This window comes from Lucilia sericata, unplaced genomic scaffold (assembly GCF_015586225.1).
Source record: "Lucilia sericata isolate MDLA Ls3-8-SP2 unplaced genomic scaffold, ASM1558622v1 Contig000397F_arrow, whole genome shotgun sequence".
In the NCBI taxonomy this organism is placed as follows: Eukaryota; Metazoa; Arthropoda; class Insecta; order Diptera; family Calliphoridae; genus Lucilia; species Lucilia sericata.
In genome coordinates, this window is record NW_023994415.1 from 196,535 (window position 1) to 219,577 (window position 23,043).

General features: G+C 32.2%; 1 protein-coding gene across 2 annotated transcripts in view; it reads right to left on the minus strand.

The window, feature by feature from the left end:
• The window catches only part of LOC119604463 (carbohydrate sulfotransferase 11), a 34,767-nt gene extending 15,435 nt beyond the window's left edge, over positions 1 to 19,332 (minus strand). The window contains exons 1-2 of one of the 2 annotated variants that reach the window (XM_037957098.1): positions 19,290 to 19,332; positions 12,609 to 13,099 (exon numbers count right to left, since the gene is read on the minus strand). In XM_037957098.1, coding sequence (XP_037813026.1) covers positions 12,609 to 12,740 — 132 coding nt within the window. In that variant the 5' untranslated portion in view covers positions 12,741 to 13,099; positions 19,290 to 19,332. Of the gene's footprint in view, positions 1 to 12,608; positions 13,100 to 19,289 lie in introns of those variants that run through there. The other variant, XM_037957099.1, reaches the window with a different exon arrangement.
• Positions 19,333 to 23,043: the final 3,711 nt, after the last annotated feature.

A 23,043-nucleotide genomic window follows, 5' to 3' on the forward strand; every position in this document is an offset into this window, starting at 1 on the left:
ATACCCTACACCACTTTAGTGGGGAGGGTATATTGAGTTTGTGCTGATGTTTGTAACCCACAATAATATTGGTCCTACCTTAAAGTATACCAATCGGCTTAGAATCATTTTCTGAGTCGATTTAGCTATGTCCGTCCGTCTGTCCGTCCGTCTGTCCGTCTGTCCGTCCGTTCGTGTGTCCGTCCGTTCGTCTGTCCGTCCGTTCGTCTGTCCGTCCATGTAAACCTTGTAATCAAACTACATCAAACCGCACTAGATCAAATGTCGAGTCATTTTTGGCTGTCACACGGGGTAATTATAAAGATCTATTTGTTAATCGTTACATTTTATGGTGTTTTTATTTTCCTACATTTGCCATTCAGTCCACTTAATTGTAAATTGTATTTATTAGTTTTTTTTATCTATTAAATATTTTCCTCATGTGATCTAATATTTTTTTTTCAAACAAATGACTAAAAGACAATTATTTTCTCATTAGTTGTTGTTGTTGTTATAAGTTTTATTTTAGTATTTCTTGCTATTTTACATTTTATAGTAGTTTCTACAAAGTATAGGTCAAGTGTAAGTTGAAATAGAAAAAAAATTAATAAAAAATAATAAACGTTTGTGTGATTTTAGCACCTTTTTCTAATAATAAAATTCTAACATTAATTATGCATAAAGAATATACAACGATGGACGAACGACTGTATGACATGCATAAGACGACCAGAATGACCTTCTTTTGTTTTTTTTCTATTTCTTAATAGCGGCACGGTTGTGTGTAAGAGTTTAAATGGTGGGTAGGGGATTTGGTTGAATAATATTGGTTTATTAATGGTTTGGTGACATGCTGCATGATATGAAAGAAATGTAAATAAAAAACACTTTTCTATGAGTGTTTAAAATAGATTTTTATTTACAAAAATAGCTTAACACACAAACGTTTTTTATTGAAAGTTTAGATTTTTTTAGGTGAAAATTATTGTTTGTTTTTTTTGGGCTTGAACAAATAGTAAATAAATTGAGTTTTATTTTGATTAAATTCATAATACATGAGACGTTATTCAAATATTGAAATACGAACGTGTTTTTTGTCATGTAAATTTCTTACATTTTTAAATAAAGTAATTACTTATATTTGTTTAGTGGCTATTTGAACAAAATCGTTTTTTCGCCTGTCAATAGGTCCTAATATAAAAATATATTAAAGGTCATGAAAAAAGGGTTATCATGAAAAAATGTCATTTGAGCCTTTCAATTAGAGTACATGTAATGAAAACTGGTTGTATATTTTATTAAAATTATTTAATGGATCACAAAAACTTATCTGATGCATTAGATAAATTGATATCATTAGAACACTTTTAATATTAAATGCACGATTTTTTATATTAATTACTTGATGTTTCATATTCATGACTTAACAAGTGAGAAAAAGACGAAAAGGACCAACAAATTTAAAAATGTTCATTCCATGTGTATGATTTTTGGTTCAATAATATATAAAATCAAAAAAAGTACCATTTGAATGACGTAAAAGTACGTTTTTATAATAGGTTCAATATTATAAAAAATAAAAAAAGTACTAGTTGAAGAACAAAAAGTACCAAAAAAATATACTCTTATAGATTTTCATTTCATCAGGATTTATGTACATATTATAGAAAATTCAAAAAGTACCTTTTAAAGAACGAAAAGGAACCAAAAAGTCCCATTATATTAGTTCTCACTTACTTCAGGCTTTACATGCTTAATTTCATGTTTCTAAGTTCAATATTATAGAAAATTCGAAAAGTACCTTTTGAAGAAAAAGTACCAAAAAGTCCCCTTTTTTAGGTTCTCACTTAGTCCAGGCCAATACATGCTTAATTTCGTGTTTCTAGGTTATATATTATAGAAAATTCAAAGAAAACCTTTTGAAGAATGAAAAAGTTCCAAAAAGTCCCCTTTTGTAGGTTCTCACTCCGGGCTCTACATGTTTAATTTTATGTTTCTAGATTCAATATTATAGAGAATTCAAAGAGAACCTTTTGAACAATGAAAAAGTTCCAAAAATGTTCCTTTTATAAGTTCTCATTCCGGGCTTTACATGCTTAATTTCGTGTTTCTAGGTTAAATATTATAGAAAATTCAAAAAGTACCTTTTGAAGAACGAAAGATAACCAAAAATTCCCCTTTTATAGGTTCTCATTTACTCCGGGTTCTATATTAGAAATAACACCCCATAAAAATATTATATTATTTCATATTTTAAAATAATGTTTATATATTCTGGATCCTTATAGATAGCGGAGTTGATTAAGCCATGTCTGTCCATCTGTGTGTCTGTCTGTTGAATTGAAATTTTCTGTAGACTGCAGATATTTTCGGGATCCAAATCTTCAATAATTCTGTTAGACATGCTTTCGAGAAGTTTTTCTATTTAAAGTCAGTTCCGTTCATAAAATACGAAAACAACATCTGTCACATGAAGATGTATGTTGTTGTTGTTATTTATTTTTGTCTAAACTTGCGCAAAAAATTTAATTTTTGATGAAATTTTAAAGAGGTTGTCTTGGATTTTTGCTTTTATTTTTGTTATTTATGGACAGATTTTGCTGATTTTAAATAGGAAACGTTTCGAAAGCCTGTTTGATAGAATTGTTGGAGATTTGGCTTCCGAAGATATCTCGGGTCTTCAGAAAATAGAGTTCAACAAACTTACGAACTTAATCGACTCCGCTATCTATAAGCACTCGGAATATATATTTATATGTTATAGGGTCAGAATGTCAAACTTATTATACCTTTCTCACGAAGGTCTAGGCTATTAAAAGGTCAAAGTTTGTTATAAAACCTAAATTTTTGTTACAACATTATCGTATTACACTTTTTTTTATGATATTTAAAAGTCACAAAATTATTAGTCATAAACCCTGATAGAAGTATGATTATATTCTAGTTAAGTTACATAAACAGGTTGTTCTCTGTGTTTACTTCCACTGGGGAAACACACTGCTTATGTATTGCTATTGGAAAAATAATACAAGAGTTTACCCTTCAGATACATATGCAACTATGATAAGTCCTTAAAGTCGTGGAGAAAATGGCTTCCTATATGTCCTGACAACTTCTATAGAAGTTTATGGAAGATTTAAACTTCTGACAAGAAGTCCAAAAAGCCAATCGCCAGAAGCCTCTTTTATTATATATCCTAGTTGAGCTTGCGAAATATTTTAAAATTCAGATGATCGTGTTGGCCATGTGATATTCGCCATTCCACATGTAGCCTTATTTGAGATTCTGTGCAGAATCAAGAGTTTCGGGATCCCATTTAGACATTTAAGCCTCTGTTTGGATGTCGTATAACCAACACTGATAACCCTTAGGGCAGCTTGACTGTTACTGCAAATATAAAAGCTCCCACCCAAATCATCTTTTGTTTTTCAGAGATCAGTGTAAATTAGCTATTGCGGATAATCGCACATGATCATCATTTTAATCGTATATGATCGACAAAAGATGGTTTTGCGATGCAAAAGCTTAGTCAGTTCTTCCAGATTAAATATTGAGTATGGATGGTTGCATGGCCAGCTATTTCACACTCTCTTTATTTTGGAATCCTGGGTAACTCCTAGATATTTTGAACTATTAGACAACTAAAGTTCTATTCCCTTTTAGCGAATGTTGGAATCTTCCACTGCTAGCCTTTCATCGAATTTTAATCCAAATATCCTTAAAGCGATGTCATTTCGGACATTACTATACATATCCCTGGAACAATGATTGCAAATTTCAGAGGAACATACTTCCATGAAACTTAGATTCTAAATATCGGACGATAGTAAAGTTATGGAGCACAATATATGTATGTAACGTTTTACCCACAATAGAGATACTAGAAGTATTTCTTCGAATCATCCTTTCAATCTAACACAAGCGAATATCAGGGATTAAAAGGAATGCATTCTATATATTATTCCCTTCAATTATAACCTTCATCGTTATGAGAAGGGTATATATTAATTTGTAACCATAAGGAATAGTTAGCGTAGTTGCAATTTAGAAATATCCGTCTGTCTATCCGCCTAGCAGTAAATATATTTGAACAGTTGCTTAATAAATTAATTATAAAATTAAATATTTAATTGAAAATGTACGTTTATATTAGTTATTACAACATACAGGCCTGTCACAGAATTTCATTCCGATCGAAAGTGGAATTGTCTTCTCTAATTTTCTTCTTCAAAAAAGGAAATTTACAACTTTTTCAGAATAAAACCACTTCACATTTTCAACGTGGATTTGACAATAGTTTAAAGTTATTAGTTTTTTTCAGTTTTTATCGATTTATTTACAAGATATAATTAAACTTTCGATCGGAATGGAATTCTGTGACAGGCCTAATAATTTCCGTTTTCGTTTTCTTAAAAAATATAAAAAAAGTTATTAGAAACAAAAAAAAAAAAAAAAAAAAAACAGTCGTAAGCATTTGATTATTGGTTTTTATCACCTTTTATATTTAATTTTATATTTAAACATGCAAAATTCGCATAAAATATTCATAAAATTTAATAACATATTTAAATGTTCATTTTCATCTGTTAATTTTAATTAACTTTCATTCATACTTCAAAATTTTTACATTTCTAGTTAATTTTTATTGAAAAAGTAGAATCCATACTGTAAAAGGTACTTAAAATTCGTTTCAACTTAATTTATCTATTTGCAAAATTAATTGCTTGAAATGAAAATAATTTTCTTTGTGTTGTTTCACTCATTTATAATTCCTGCAATTATCTATAATTTAAACATTTAAATATTTTTCACCTCCTCCGCCCTTAAGTAATGACACGTGATAGTGCTGTGTGTGTGTATGTGTTGTGTGTGTGTTTTATTTCCTTTAGAAAATAATTTCATAACATTTTCCTCATTCCCTTTGTCTTGGGATACGTGAATGAATGTATGTGGTTAGTTTGTAAGGCAGTTTGTTAGTTACAAACATATTTATAGTAAATTTATTGGTTGGTCTTGTTGGTTGTTATATGTGACGTATGATTAATATACGGTTTGGTTTTAAATTCTGGTAGTCAAATATATTATGTATACGCACTGTAAGAATGTATTATTAATTTTAAATTTGTAAATTGAAAAGGGAATTGTTTTGTGATTCACATTAAGTGCAAATAGAAAACCCAGTGAGTATTTAGTTTAGGAAAATATGAAAATTTAACAATTCTACCAATACTCATTAGCAAAACATGTGTCGTAAATTTAAAGTTAATTTTGAAAGACTACTTTTGGATTTATGATATGTATTATCAAGATTTAGTCATGTATTAGTTTGATTATCATATATCGAATATGAATATCAGAGAGATTTTCCGTTTTTTATTGAAGCTTGGGTCAGTTATGCACCGAACTCTACAGAATTTGGCAGTATGATTAATTTCATAGAACAAACTTTTTTTACTATACTAATATTTCCCCCGGGGGCATGATGAAAGAACCTCAACTTCGTGTTATTGCATCTTGGGAATAAGATTGCAATAACACTACCAGTACCTCTGCCTGCCGGGACTATTAACTGGTGATGATCAAATGTATCCTCGGCCTTTCCTTGGAATGATTTGGCATAAGGTCAAACCAGAGCACCAGATATTCTGGTACTACGAGAACCGATAGACCTCAGGGTAGAGTTTCGGACTTAGTCTTGATCCAGTTATCGGAAAGGTTCTTTCGAAGTGCATGATTTAAACCCAAATTAGCGGGAAGAACATGTCGGTTAAAAGTCTGATGTACGGTAAAGTCCACAATTCTGCATAAGTTCGGTGCTGTTGCCGAGACAACAGATACCCCACAGAGGAGTAACTGTGAGACTAAGCGTTGGAAATGAGTTGGTATTAAGTGTATATGATATGTAAATAATGTAGAGTCAGTGTATCGGATTTTGTTCTTTATGAGTGTTTCGGGCGAATGAGAAGTGTGCTAGGTTGAATGGTGATGGAATTTTCCTTCCTTGTCCAGGGATATTTAGGGTTTAATCTATTCATACCAGATTTACTACAGTGTGTTCTCTGTGAGTAAGAATAAGTCCTCGCATTATTTGATGGATTCGTGTTTCGGTCTACCGAATACATCTCTATTTTTACTTGAGGGACTAATGGCAATCTCATCTCAGTTCGATCGTACTTTCAATAGCGAGAGGGACTAACATGATAAGTTCGTCTTCGAATTTAATCAGGAATATATGTATATAATGTGTCTACGACTAATATTATGATTACACATTTTAATCTGTATAGCCGATTTGCACAAATTGGCAATAATAACGTATATGTTTGCCTAGTTCTTGGACTGGACTATATAAGTGACCTATAGGAACACACTCACATTTGAGCGGCTCACATATTTAAGCGAATTGACCTAAGCGGGTTATAGGACTCGTTACCGAGGTACACTAGACATAATGGAAGCAAACATCAGATATGGCCGATCGTAAACTATGAGTCATTGGTTTCCAACAGGAGATCGGATTACTCTAAACTAAAGGCTAAAACCTATATACTTCTAAATTACGAAAATTACTTCTAATCATAACTCAAACTTCCAGGGGGAGTCCGTACAATCAGGAAATGAGTACAATCCATTTTACTCTTTTATTAAATATTCCGGGAGATATTAAAGGCTATATCAGGTTAAATCTAAGAGCTTATTGGTTACTAGGCTACTCGGAGAAAATCGGCAATAATAAGGCGTTGTGTAAGCTGTTAAAAGAAAGGAGCTTGAGAAAGTTAACCTGACGATGGCAAAACCCTTCGGCGCTACAAGGGTAGAATTGAAAACGTGGGCGAGAGAATTCCATAAGGCCACTTGGAATAATGAAATGGTACACGGAGGGAAAAAGAAATATACACGCCTGGTACCAAATTGACACCAAAGAGTTTAATAACATCCGTTGTACGACAACACTATATAATGTTGACAACGCAACGTTGTCAACATTGCAACAATTCGTTGTCGAAATCTAAATTTTATACACATTGTTTGTCAATAGTGGAATTTGTAAAAATTCCATAATGGTGAAGGGTATAGAAGATTCGGCACAGCCGAATATAGCGCACTTACTTGTTTGTTATCAAATGGTTTAGGTTATTTCCAAATTTAATTAAATAAAATGTTTGTTCTTTAAAAACCACATGTTTACACAGTACGTTAAATAAAAAACATTTAATTTTTAAATAAATATAACTAGACTTCTCTAGACTAAGAACAAAATCATTTATTATTTAAGTAAATAATTTTTTTATTTAAATAAATTTCATTAAATTGGTTTTAAATTTAAATTATAAAATTCACGTATTTTTATAAAAACTCAAAATAGCTTTAAATAATTTTATTTCCATACCAATATGTCATTAAATATTTACAGCATAATTAATTTATTTTATAGTGTTAATCAACTTAATTAGTTTAACATAAACATTTTCAACATAATAGAGTTTCATTTAAATGCTGAACAAAACTTTTCTAAAACAAAATATTTACTACCCAGCAAACAATGACGTTTTATAAGTGGGCGATTAGCGGTGTCTATCTGCGAGAGTATTATGTATAAACAATTGTATTTTATAAATAAATAAAAATAAACGTGTGAATATGTATTTTTTATTGTTTATTTGTATAATTTAATTTATACCAGATAAGATTTATTTTTACCGTTAATAAACACATCTTATAATTTATGGTTTTGTTGATTTTTCGGAATTTATACAAAAATATATGAGTTTTTAATAAGAAGATGTAAATCTTATAAGGGGACTCATATAAGAACCTCATCCGATTAGTAATTTAACTTGCAAATAATATTCACATATGCCGAAATCTAATTTAAAATTTGTTGTGGAGTGGTCCGTAATTTTTAAAGTATATATTCGGAAGTTAATCATACTTAGGTTAGGCTGAAAAGATCAGATCCGAATCTTTTCATTGAAAATAACTATGAATGTACCTTTAACCTTTAAGTGTATCAATAGGCTCAGTATCACTTTCTAAGTCGATTTAGCAATGTTCGTCTGTGTGTGTCCATGTAAACCTTGTGCGTACGCACAAAGGACCTATTGAAAATGTTTAAAATCGGTCCAAGAATCGGCAAAACTTAGTATTATATAAATCTAAATGATTCTGCCGATTTTCGTAATGATTAGGCCTCATATGAAAGTCCCCTTCAGAAAATGGCTTGAAGGTCAAAATTTTCTTATAAACACTAATATAACGATGAAATTGTGCATAAATAACTTTAATATAGACGTAAATCCCTCTACCAACATTTTTAAGGATATGCTCACATTTACCCTTGCCCCCAAATAACCCCTCTTTTAGAAAGTATATTTTCAATGCAGATCCCTTGACCCGTTTTGTGCTCCACTTCGGAGCAATCCGTGTAGCATCAGATTCTCCCAGAGGATTGTTGTACTTGTTGTAACAGCTTAAACTATACAAGTTTTAATCCGGGAGTTCTCTATTTATGTTCCGAGGTTATTTGAATGCAGCCCGTTACAGTCCGTAGGGTATTTGGGTTCCATCGACTACGATGCATAAATTCATCGAATAGCTTATCAACGTTGGGCCGTCGCCGTAATGGTTCATTCGTTCTAGGGAGTGTTCATTGTTGTACAGGGGATTGTTCTAGTGCTCCGACTGACATGTCTCACAGTTCCCGATCGGGAACGTCTGGTATTTGGGTTTAACCGTCCAATATGTCCAGTATATCCGATCAGCTCTGAGTGCCGCTTCGTATATAACATGCGTTTCAATCAAAGGAATGTCCAGCAATGTTTCTAAAGTTTTGGTTGACGTAGAACATATAGTTACCTATAGTAATGGCGATAAGATCACGCTCTGTGGCCCCATACTCATACACGTTTATATATTTTCAATATTTATAGAAATTTTCAGCCAGACAGACAGTCGGGAATGGTTAGATCGTTTTTATACCCTTCATTAAAACTAATAAGGACCCAGATAGTAGGCCAGATACAAATTTTCAGCACTATCGATCAAGAACAGCCGGACTTAGAGTGGATCAAAGTTGGACATTTTGGTCATACAGGGTTTTATTGAAATGAGTGTAACTTTTCATTGGTCCTAGCAAACATTGTCAGTTCAGATAGCTATTTCTTCACTGTTTCCAAAAAAAAAATTATGGATCAATGACCAATATTTTGATGTGTTAGAAACGGAATAACGATATCAATATGCCTCCATCTTTTTTGATGTGTGTGTGTGTGCAGTTTGTGCGCTTCAATCAGTGCATCTTAAAAAATGAATCCGTTATGCCCGATATGAATGACCTTGATATATATTCGTTTAATAACCTTGATAATGAAATGTGTATTAAAGCTTAAATACTTTTTAAACAACTTCAAATAGATTAGATAAAAGTGTAGGTGAATATCAAAAGAAAATAAAAACATTAGCTTAACAATTTCTTTAATTAAAAGTTTAATTAAAAATAATCAAAATTTAATAAAACGTTAAAAAAATCCTCAGTTTATTTCCTTCAACTTAATAATAGTTCTGATACTAGCAACTAAAAATGGGCTTGTCAATTAACTAATCAAATTAATGAAATCACTGTGTAGGGTGTTTTCCAAATTGTTATTTAATAATAAATCAAAAAACAAATTAATATTTTGTTGTATATTAATAAACTGCTATAAAAAATATTTATGTCTAATATTTAATTAGCACTACTAGAGTAAAAAGAAGGCCTAAAATATTTACAAAAGCTAAAAAAGTAATGAAGGGGTAAAATATTTAGTTTTATTTATAACATATCATATGAATTATTAGATGAATATATATTTTATATTTATATGTTTAAAGGTGTTAATTTATTAAAAGCATAAATTTACTAAATTTATAATTTATATATTTTAAAAATATATTTCTAAAACTAATATTTGTATGAAAGTACAATATTTTTTTATTACACGTTATATTTTATAAATTTTTTAGTATTAAATTATTTAGTTTAAAAAAGGTGTTTATTTTGAATTTACATGTCAGATAAAAGTGTAAATTTATTTAGTTTAAATTATTATTTACATTAGGGTAGTATTTTAGTAAGTGTATTTCTTTTAAATACCAGGGATATTGAAAACAAATGATGCCTTTCTCAAATGGAAAGTATGATATGAAGTAAGTTTCGGAATTAGGACTTTTATAAGAGTTATGTTCTTGGTTGAGATAACTCAATGAAGAAAAAAATTTATATAACAGATGTTAAACCCTTTTAAAAACAGATTGGACTTTCAGATGTCATAACAAATCTTATAAATAAAGGGATCGGAGCTTTGCGATCCTAAATTTTTTTTATTCAAATCAAAATATTTTTTTCAAAATTGACCAATTTTGGTTAGTGCTGGTGGGGGCAGTGACCGCTTAAATGAGCCAAATTTTATTTTATTATTAAAAAAAATATTAAAAACTAAAAATAGATAGGGATAATTTAAAACCTAAATATCTTTAAAGAGATAACTAATTAACTACCTACTAGTCGCCATTATACCCTTGATTACCTACAACTGTCAATCAACTCGAAAACATCTCAGCTCCGAACTTGTGAAATTTCATTGCGATATATCCATTAGTTCCAGAGATACCGAAAATAAACCACTGTGCTGTATATAGAAAACCTGTTGGATAATGTCTCCAGATATGTCTCTGGGTGTCGATTTTTATTTAATTTTTGTTGACCTGCGTTATCTATAAAAGAATTACGTGCAGGTAACTGAGTTTCTGAACATCAGACAATAATACATTAAGTGAATACTATATAACGACTTTGGGAGCGATATTATTCCGGATATAACATCCCTTACGAAGACTGAACGGAAAATTCTTAGAAATTGCGTCCAGGAAATTGAGTTTCTGAACATCAGACGATAATACATTAAGTGTTTTAACCATTTGCCATAAAAAGAGCACACAACAGGACCGATAGTGGCCTGGGTGTTCTTGTTCGGATTTGATGTAGTTACATCCTCTTATCATCCTAACCTAACCTAACCTAAGTTAAAAATTACGTTTTAATCGTACTCCACCTGTATTAAGGTAAAATGTTTTAATGAACTCCATCAGAGAATTACCGATGAGTATTCAATGAATTCCACTAGGATTTAAGCGGTTTGAGTATTTTATGGACTTCAATAGTCAAAACATAACCTCACTTAGAAGTAAAAAGACAGCACAAGGTTAACGAAGACAACATATAACAGAACAGTTCCCAGTTCACTTTTTTGATCATATTAGAGTCATTTATGGCTCTTTTGCACGATTATAATGATCATATATGCGCTCATTTTCTGATCATAAATGATACTTTCGGAATATTTTTTGTGTAATTTTCGAGTAGAACTTTCCGTCTGCTCGAAATATTATTACGAAATAAATTTATAAACAAACATATTTCGAACACCTGGAAGATGTATTTACGATTGCTTTACATCTTGTTATTGTTTTTTTTTTTACAAATAATTAGGTTTTAATCATATATCGGGATCATTTTTTGAAATTTTTTAAGTGCGAATCTTATTACTCACTTTTAGGTCATCAAAAGGTGTCAACTAAGACTCAATTTACTGATTAATCATCCAACAATCTTCAACATTCTAGCTCTCAGCCAGCATTTTTTGAAATTTTTCATCACATTCGAGTCATTTATGAATCTTCTTCGAGATTAAAATTATCATATATGCGCTCATTTGCTGATCATATATGATACTTTTGTCGGGAGAAAATGATTCCCTATCCGCGACTCTTATTAAAGAGTCTTTAATGAGCCCCTCTTCTGATTAGTTCCGACTCATTTTTGAATATATTTTGAGTATTTTTCGAGTCGAATTCCTCGTCGTTTTGGAGTCATCATATTATAGAAATTTTTGAGACTTTGAGTCAAAATTTAAAAAAAAAAAACAAAACCCTGAGACGTTAGACGTTTCGAATCTGACCTCAGATTTTCTTCATCATATCTGGGATTTGAGATATCTTGTACTGAAATTAGAGAAAACGACATTTTTTGGCCAAAATAATAAAAGTTAGTTAAGGCAACTAAATTAATCGTTTGTCAACTAATTCCATTGTCACAACAAATCTGTTTTCTCTGTCAAAGCAAAACTCTAAACCAAGAGATTAAAACTTTGCTGCCTCTGGCGTTCAAATATTGTTTAAAGTGGTGTAATTGAAAGTCCTAGATCTGGTCCCCCGAGGAAATGCAGCAACTGTTAAAGTTGGAAAAATCGAATTCAAATACAATCTCTACAAAAGCTACGAATATTGTAGCGAAAGGTTTTTATTTCTCAGATTGTTAAATATGTTTTGGAACTACGGGTTTAAAAAAGCAATAAGGACAATAAAGTTGTGAGGAGTTTCTTCACTATTTCTTAACTATTTTTGACAACATTTTGAACTGAATTTTAGGTTCAAATCTCTTAACGTGTAATAAATGATACAATACTGTACTTTCATACCTTAAGCAAAGTTTTTATAAAATAATAAATTGAAAATAAACTATTTGATCTATAAACATTGTTTTGTGTAAATTTTGTATTTTGTAAATAATTAATTGAAAAATTGAAACTCACCTCGTAACCTTTGAGTTTGTAAAACTGTTCATTACGCACCAGAAAGACGAGAGCCAGAGGCAAAAATGCAATTGCAGTGAAAACTAAAAAATAACGCCGTATGGCGCGCCAATATGTCTTGTTTAGACGCATTTACAACATCAATACGAATTCGTCAAGAGTTTCGGTGTCTTTGGTAACGTCTCTCTGTTACTTTAACTTTTTACGCCTTAAGGCTTCTAAGTAATTTTCTTGATTTCACTTCTATTTCCGTCTTTTGCAACAAATTATTTTTTTTTTGTTTTGTTTCACTTTTTTCCTCAATCATACAAAAGACATTTTCAATTAAAACATTTTTCTATTGTGGCGATGTTTTACTTTTTTAGTTTATTTTTTAAAATTATACTATTGTTGTTGTAGCATATAATTACCACCAAGTTTTATATATATATTTTTCTAATTTATTTGCTTTAATTTTCTTTTTATTTTATATTTTATTTATTGTTTTTTGTCTAAATAGCAAACAGTTGTTGAGCAATAGAAAAAATAGAAGAAATATATAAAGAAAATAATGAAAATATAAATTTTTTAAAAAAAAGAACAACAACGATATTTTAATAATTTATGAGTAGTATATATCTTTTTAGTAGGTACAAATTTAGTTTGTCCACAACTACAACAAAAAACAAGTAAGAAATTATAGTCGGGCGAGGCCGACCATATAATACCCTACACCTTTGACAAAAATATATTGTGATTTATTTGCCATAATAAAGCATTTAAATTGAATTGTACCTTGCCTCAGATATACATACTTAAGCCGTTTATTGTTGAATAAAATTGTGGACATTTAAGTGAAATTTTGATGGGGGCTTTTCATAGGGGCTAGGGTCATATGAGGACCTATTATTATGGAATTCGTGTGGGTCATCAAATCTTGTATAGAACTTGGTTTTTGAGGCTTTTTTCGAGATATGAGTATATTAAACATAATTATGAACTTAAAAGCCCTATTCGGCGGGTTCAGTTGTATGGGGGCTAGGTGAAATAATGGACCGATGTAAACCATTTTCAACAGGCTTCGTTTACGGTACCATAAAAGATCATGTGCCAAATTTCATTGAATTATCTCCAAAATTGCGACCTGTAGTTTGATTACAAAGTTTAAAAGCCCTATTCGGGGGGTTCAGTCGTATGGAGGCTAGGTGAAATAATGGACCGATGTTAACCATTTTCAATAGACTTTGTCTACGGTACCATAAAATATCATGTCCCAAATTTCATTGAATTATCTCCAAATTTGCGACCTGTAGTTTGATTACAAAGTTTAAAAGTCCTATTCGGGGGTTCAGTTGTATGGGGGCTAGGTGAAATAATGGACCGATATTAACCATTTTCAATATGCTTCATCTACGGTACCATAAAAGATCATGTGCCAAATTTCATTGAAGTATTTCCAAAATTGCGACTTGTAGTTTGATTTCAAGGTTTACAAGCCCTATTGGGGGGTTCAGTTGTATGGGGGCTAGGTGAAATAATGGAACGATCTTAACCATTTTCAATAAGCTTCGTCCCTGGGACAATAGAAGATCATGTACCAAATTTCATTGAATTATCTTCAAAATTGCGACCTATAGTTTGATTACAAGGCTTACATGGACGGACGGAGGGACAGATGGACAGACATAGCTAATTCGACTCAGAAAATGATTCTGAGCCGATTGGTATACTTTAAGGTGGGTATAGGACCTATATTATTGTGCGTTACAAACATCAGCACAAACCCAATATACCCTCCCCACTGAAGTGGTGTAGGGTATAAACATACAAATTGTGTCATCTTTATTTCACATGAGACACTTTATAGATCAGCAAACACAAAAAAAAAAAATAATATAAAAAAACTAAATAATACAAAATATAAATAATAAAAAAAATATAAAAAAGAAATATGTTTATTTTTCATTTGAAATGAGACAATTTTGCATACTAAAGTAATTTACAGTAGTGTTTAATTATAGTCAAATACAGTATGACTGGGAATAAATGAACCAGTAATTTGCACAACAATAAATATTTCACTTAATTTATATTTACGGAGGAGGAACATTAAAAAACCACTTGAATCTATTTTGTATCCAGCTGTTGTTAGTTATTTAAATGATAAAAGAAATATTTTCTAGTTAAAGTCACTAGCAAAAAGATAATGGCTGTATGACAGACCAAAAAGTATATACTTATAAGATTCTTATTAGTTCTAGTTTGGTCCATGACAGAGGTTAGATTAGGTTACGGTTGCTCGCTAATAAGCGAGTTCATTCGTAGGGCTTGAATTGCCATTCCCTAATCTTGAGTGAATGATTTCCCTCCCTAATTTCGTTGACTACTTGGTTCGTTCGGTCTCCGTGAAAACCAGCCGAAGCTTCTAATAAAACCAATCATCTTTACTAGTGACGCATTTCTGAGGCAGTCCGGATCATGGAAAAAAGCTCTAGCAAGATAGAGTAGTAGTTTGTGCTCTTGTAAGGCTGGGCAGTCACATAGAAAGTGTTGTACCGATTCTACAGTAGCTATAACGTGGGTAGTCCATACGTTCCGACATATGTCTAATCATACAGTGCCCAGTAATTTTACCAGTAAGAAGCCAAATTTTCTTACTAAAAGACAAGAGAGTCCTAGTCCTATCTGTTGTCAGAGTGGTCCAGAGCAGTCTCGATATTCTACAAGTGGTGATATTTGACCACCTGAGTTCCGTCTCACTCAAAGCCCATTCATCTATCAATGTTGATAGGGTCATAGGGGAGTGTGAATATCCTTTTGCGCTAGGATTAAGTCTAGGTTGCGCATTCATCAGATATTTCATTTCCCCAGATGCCCCCAAATCCTGGAACCCATATCAACTCAACTTGATGTTGTCATAGTTTTGCCAATGATTGAATACAATTGAGAAGACATTTCGAAACTTTATTGATGCAAGGCTATCCAGGTATATATATATAATCGAATTTTCGAGATTTAGTTCCCTAATTCTTATGCTTCATATTTTATAAATTAATTGCATGAAATAGTGAGTAGTGAGCAGTTTCAACCGATTTGCTCTTCATATAGACATGTTGACGAACAAGATGTAGAAGTACTTTACTTGAACATCTGCCATGTCGGCCTTATTCTTTGACAACTCACCACCGCCCCTTTGTGGCAATTTTTGCACATGGTTCTGCCAGTCCATGTGCAAACACTTAGTTCGAGTACTCGAGCTATCTAATCTCTGACCATTACTGCCCTATTGCTTCACTTCCGAGATGCAAAAACATCATTTCCATCACGGTCCATGTGTAAGCACTTTGCTCAAGTACTGGAGCTAACTAATCTCTGATCATGGCTGCCCCGTTGCTTAACTTTCGAGATGAAAAAACATCACTTCCGTTTACAACCACGCAGATGAGATGTTCTCTGTTATGTCGGCAACAGCACCTAGAGATGTATTCGGTAGACCGAAACACGAATCCATCAAATAAGCCGATGTCTTTGTTCTTACTCACAGAGAACGCACTGTGGTAAATGTGGTATGAACAGAGGTTTTCCCGAACATACCTGGGCAAGGAAGGAAAATTTGAAGTGATACCATTCTATAAGATACCTTTCATCCATTACCATTCAACCCAACACACTTCTCATGCATTCGACACACCCATAGAGAACAACATCCGACACACTCAATCTATCTACATACGGGCGGGTAAGAGCCGCACTTAACACCAACTCATTTCCAACGCCCACCAAACTTATCCCGAATTATAGATTTCACCGTGTATTGAGTTTAAACCACACCCACTACGTGCACCCCGAAGGGACCTCTCCAATAACCTGGACAAAACAATGTCCGAAACTCTGCCCTGCGGGCTACCGGTTCCCGTGGTACCAGATTATGTGGTTCTCTGGTTCGACCCCTTGTTAAATCATTCCAAGGAAAGGATGAGGATATATTTGATCATCACCAGTTTATAGTCCCGGCAGACAAGAGGTACTGGTAGCATCTCTTTTCCCCACACAGATGGGGTCTTTCATCAAGGTAACATGCCCCCGGGAGGAAGTTGAGGAACAATCGTAGATCTGGAAACAAGATCCCAAGTTGATAGTGACATATACGTCCACTTGTGGATCTATGTAAATATAATGGTCAAAGCACAGGTCGCTTGAAAGATATGTAATTGAACTCATAGTCCACTTAGATCCTCGGTGATTCATTTCAGAGTATGTAAAGATTGAAGAATAATTAATAAAATAAAGAAATAACCCAAGAAGGGAAACAACTATCTTGAGGCCCAAGAGAATCAAACTAGTTCTCTCCAATCAAAGAAATAGCTTATTTCCCTGATAAAAGCCTAGCGTTACATCCTGCACATCCCCCAGTTCGTGATAAAATCTATTTCTAGCCATTTCATCCCGGGACCTTGTTTTCTAGGACAGTGTTTAACTTTCTCTAGTCCGGTACGGTATTGTCTTATTTATTAACGAAAGCCTTAACAGAACAATGCCTCGTTATCATCCCTGTCGCAGTCCCGATACAATATCTATCTAATCCAATAAAAATTATGTTTGCTTTCACATATCGACATAAATTTTTTCCTCAGATAAATCCCATATCAGTTCCATCGCTTTCCAGATCGCTAGGAACTCCTTTTGGAAGTCACTAAATTCGTCCGGGAGTCTGTACAACCTTTTTATATCTAAATCAGCGATGTGGACAACCCCATGCCAGCATTCATTTTAGACCCTTCTATAAATACTGCCCAGCCTTCTAAAAGTTTATATAAGCCTCCCACAAAATAATGCATCCATACGTAAGAATGGGCTTACAATTGATGTGTTGATATCTGATTGCAACTCCTTTCAGATGAAGGTCTTGACATGATCTAACTTTGACTGCCTGAAGTTATCTTCCTTCTAAGAAAAAGTTCCTATTCAGTATTCTCGATATTTACTCCAATTTTTGGGATGTTTTAAGCTTTAGGTTAAGACGATATCACAAAAACCTGATGTGATGGAGAAATTCTAAGATAAGGATTTGGTCTCTGGGCTTTGATTTTTTTTAACAATTTTTGGTCTGTGCTATTGTCCCTAGAAACTCAAGTTCTTTAGCCTTAGTTCCTTAGCTCCAATCAATTTTTCTAAAGAATGTAATATTTGGAGATAATTTTAACGAATCCTTGGCAGAGGAGATCTTTTAGATTTTCACCCTGTTTTTCGTCCTGGGGTCATAGCCGTATGCAATTTTTAGCAGTAGTTAGATTTATGAATAACTAGACTATCTTTAAACCAATTTTTGATATTTTATAGAATTACGTCATAATAATATAAGAAATACATATTATACAAATATCAATTAGTTCCCTTTTCACAAATTCAGAGCCGATGACTAAGATGTTAACAATTTTCCCATATGGTTCAAATGTCCTATATTTGTAAATTGCTGTTTGGGATTTGACAACAAAATCCTTACTGTATATAAATATGTATAAACTTCGGAACCTTAGGGACTTGTTGTCAAATAGTTGTTGTTTTTAACAATTAAATATTACGTTCGTTAGCAGTATTATTTTATTTTATAGTTTTGTGTTTTAGTTGGATAAACAAATGATATTGTTGTTGTTGCAAATCACAGTAGATATTTCTGCTGCTTTTGTGTGTGTGTGTGAAGGAATGAAAACGGGGACAGTGGAAACGGAAGTAAAACAAATTTTGTATGAATTCATAGAAATGTTTTGCACGAAATATTAAAATTGTTAAAACACGAATAAAAGGAAGAAAAATAAATAAAACTTAAACTTAAGTCACAAAGATTAAACAAATAAATTTTGTGTGTGTGTTTGTGTCTAGAAAAAAGGGGTTGGAGCAGTAGTTGCTGAATAAATTCATTCAGTATAGGTATTGTTTATTTCATATAATATTTGTTGTTTTAGGTAAAAAAAAACATTTTTCGAGGATATGCGTCAAAATGTAATAAATTTTTCGTGGCAGGAAGGATTATAAATGTTGTTTGTTTTGTTTTTACTTTATTTCAGGCCAACAAATACATAATAATGAAACATTTGTATAAGAAATTATTTTTTATTGATTTTTTTCTTTTTGCTTTCTAAATCAAAGATTGTTTTTTGAAAATCTCTAAAATTAGGAAGAAAATTGTAGCAGTTTCCTACAAATTTTCCTTTAAATTTTCTTTGTGTCTATGTTAACCACTAAACCTCAAGCAATTTTGCTACAAATTATTTCTTTTGTTTATTTTCTTTTATTTGTTTAAATATTTTTTTTGCACTATTTTTAAAGAATTTTCTTTAGTTTAATTTATTTTTTATTTATTTATTTTAAATTTGTGTTTATATTTATTTGAATTTGATTTAGAGGTATTAATAATAACAACTGATTTTTTTTTTTTGTTACTTCAAATATTTAATAACTTAAACAAACAGCTGCTAATTAACCAATAATTTATTGTTATAATTTTTGCCTTATTCAACTTTTATTCACAGCTCGCAGTTTTTGCTAAGGTTTTCAATTTTATTTTGTTTAATATGAAAAATTCTTATTTTTATTTTGAAATCACACATTTTTGCTTATTTTTCTAAAAAACTTTTTATTATATTATTGTAATTTTTTCACTTCAGTTTTTTTTTTCACGAAAACCCAACAAACGTTATGTACCCTTACGTATGTGTCTGTCTTGTTTCGCGTTTTTACTCGCAATGAAATTTAAATCAATAGGTGGTATATTTTTGCCTCTAGTTCGAGTACCTCGTCGTCGTCGTACATGAGTTTCTCAAGTTGCTGCTTTTCATACTCTGTTTCAGGCATGGAAAACTCAGTACTTTAGTACTTTTAGATGTTTTAAAACAGCGCGGTAGTCCGGTCTATAGTCTAGTCTATAGTCTAGTCTATAGTCTAGTCTATAGTCTAGTCTATAGTCTAGTCTATAGTCTAGTCTATAGTCTAGTCTATAGTCTAGTCTATAGTCTAGTCTAGTCTAGTCTATAGTCTAGTCTATAGTCTAGTCTATAGTCTAGTCTATAGTCTAGTCTATAGTCTAGTCTATAGTCTAGTCTATAGTCTAGTCTATAGTCTAGTCTATAGTCTAGTCTATAGTCTAGTCTATAGTCTAGTCTATAGTCTAGTCTATAGTCTAGTCTATAGTCTAGTCTATAGTCTAGTCTATAGTCTAGTCTATAGTCTAGTCTATAGTCTAGTCTATAGTCTAGTCTATAGTCTAGTCTATAGTCTAGTCTATAGTCTAGTCTATAGTCTAGTCTATAGTCTAGTCTATAGTCTAGTCTATAGTCTAGTCTATAGTCTAGTCTATAGTCTAGTCTATAGTCTAGTCTATAGTCTAGTCTATAGTCTAGTCTATAGTCTAGTCTATAGTCTAGTCTATAGTCTAGTCTATAGTCTAGTCTATAGTCTAGTCTATAGTCTAGTCTATAGTCTAGTCTATAGTCTAGTCTATAGTCTAGTCTATAGTCTAGTCTATAGTCTAGTCTATAGTCTAGTCTATAGTCTAGTCTATAGTCTAGTCTATAGTCTAGTCTATAGTCTAGTCTATAGTCTAGTCTATAGTCTAGTCTATAGTCTAGTCTATAGTCTAGTCTATAGTCTAGTCTATAGTCTAGTCTATAGTCTAGTCTATAGTCTAGTCTATAGTCTAGTCTATAGTCTAGTCTATAGTCTAGTCTATAGTCTAGTCTATAGTCTAGTCTATAGTCTAGTCTATAGTCTAGTCTAAGTCTAGTCTATAGTCTAGTCTATAGTCTAGTCTATAGTCTAGTCTATAGTCTAGTCTATAGTCTAGTCTATAGTCTAGTCTATAGTCTAGTCTATAGTCTAGTCTATAGTCTAGTCTATAGTCTAGTCTATAGTCTAGTCTATAGTCTAGTCTATAGTCTAGTCTATAGTCTAGTCTATAGTCTAGTCTATAGTCTAGTCTATAGTCTAGTCTATAGTCTAGTCTAGTCGTCTAGTCTAGTCTAGTCTAGTCTAGTCTAGTCTAGTCTAGTCTAGTCTATAGCCTAGCTATAGTCTAGTCTATAGTCTAGTCTATAGTCTAGTCTATAGTCTAGTCTATAGTCTAGTCTATAGTCTAGTCTATAGTCTAGTCTATAGTCTAGTCTATAGTCTAGTCTATAGTCTAGTCTATAGTCTAGTCTATAGTCTAGTCTATAGTCTAGTCTATAGTCTAGTCTATAGTCTAGTCTATAGTCCTAGTCTAGTCTATAGTCTAGTCTATAGTCTAGTCTATAGTCTAGTCTATAGTCTAGTCTATAGTCTAGTCTATAGTCTAGTCTATAGTCTAGTCTATAGTCTAGTCTATAGTCTAGTCTATAGTCTAGTCTATAGTCTAGTCTATAGTCTAGTCTATAGTCTAGTCTATAGTCTAGTCTATAGTCTAGTCTATAGTCTAGTCTATAGTCTAGTCTATAGTCTAGTCTATAGTCTAGTCTATAGTCTAGTCTATAGTCTAGTCTATAGTCTAGTCTATAGTCTAGTCTATAGTCTAGTCTATAGTCTAGTCTATAGTCTAGTCTATAGTCTAGTCTATAGTCTAGTCTATAGTCTAGTCTATAGTCTAGTCTATAGTCTAGTCTATAGTCTAGTCTATAGTCTAGTCTATAGTCTAGTCTATAGTCTAGTCTATAGTCTAGTCTATAGTCTAGTCTATAGTCTAGTCTATAGTCTAGTCTATAGTCTATTCTATAGTCTAGTCTATAGTCTAGTCTATAGTCTAGTCTATAGTCTAGTCTATAGTCTAGTCTATAGTCTAGTCTATAGTCTAGTCTATAGTCTAGTCTATAGCCTAGTCTATAGTCTAGTCTATAGTCTAGTCTATAGTCTAGTCTATAGTCTAGTCTATAGTCTAGTCTATAGTCTAGTCTATAGTCTAGTCTATAGTCTAGTCTATAGTCTAGTCTATAGTCTAGTCTATAGTCTAGTCTATAGTCTAGTCTATAGTCTAGTCTATAGTCTAGTCTATAGTCTAGTCTATAGTCTAGTCTATAGTCTAGTCTATAGTCTAGTCTATAGTCTAGTCTATAGTCTAGTCTATAGTCTATAGTCTAGTCTAAGTCTAGTCTATAGTCTAGGTCTATAGTCTAGTTCTATCGTCTAGTCTCTAGTTAGTCTATAGTCTAGTCTATAGTCTAGTGCTATAGTCTAGTCTATCGTCTAGTCTATAGTCTAGTCTATAGTCTAGTCTATAGTCTAGTCTATAGTTAGTTGATGTCTAGTCTATAGTCTAGTTCTATAGTCTCGTCTATAGTCTAGTATATAGTCTAGGTCTATAGCTCTAGTCTATAGTCTAGTCTATAGTCTAGTCTATAGTCTAGTCTATAGGTCCTAGTCTATAGTCTAGTCTATAGTTCTAGTCTATAGGTCTAGTCTATAGTCTAGTCTATAGTCTAGTCTATAGTCTAGTCTATAGTCTAGTCGATAGTCTAGTCTATTAGTCTAGTCTATAGTCTAGTCTATAGTCTAGTCTATAGTCTAGTCTATAGTCTAGGTCTATAGTCTAGTCTATAGTCTAGTCTAGGTAGGTCTAAGTCTGTCTATAGTCTAGGTCTATAGTCTAGTCTAGTTCTATTAGTCTATCTATAGTCTAGTCTATATCTAGTCTATAGTCTAGTCTAGTCTAGTCTCTAGTCTAGTCTATAGTAGTCTATAGTCTAGTCTATAGTCTAGTCTATAGTCTAGTCTATAGTCTAGTCTATAGTCTAGTCTATAGTCTAGTCTATAGTCTAGTTTATAGTCTAGTCTATAGTCTAGTCTATAGTCTAGTATATAGTCTAGTCTATAGTCTAGTCTATAGTCTAGTCTATAGTCTAGTCTATAGTCTAGTCTATAGTCTAGTCTAGTCTATAGTCTAGTCTATAGTCTAGTCTATAGTCTAGTCTATGGTCTAGTCTATAGTCTAGTCTATAGTCTAGTCTATAGTCTGGTCTATAGTCTGGTCTATAGTCTAGTCTATAGTCTAGTCTATAGTCTAGTCTATAGTCTAGTCTATAGTCTAGTCTATAGTCTAGTCTATAGTCTAGTCTATAGTCTAGTCTATAGTCTAGTCTATAGTCTAGTCTATAGTCTGGTCTATAGTCTAGTCTATAGTCTAGTGTTTAGTCTAGTCTATAGTCTAGTCTATTGTTCAGTCGTTAGTCTAGTCTTTAGTCTAATCTTTAATACTATTTTAAAATTTAGATTTTCCATACCTGCTCTGTTTGTGTAGCTTTTGTTGTTGTAAACTTTTCATGTTGCGCTCTCTCTCTTGCTACCCCCCAAAACAATTTGTTTATGTTTATCTCCTCCACCCTTGTGCCTGCTTGGGCTAACAATTTATTGTTATTGTTGTTGCTTTAGTGGGGTATTGTTCTCTCTTGGCATTCTCTAGTTAGTTGTTAATACAATGGAAAATGTTTTATTA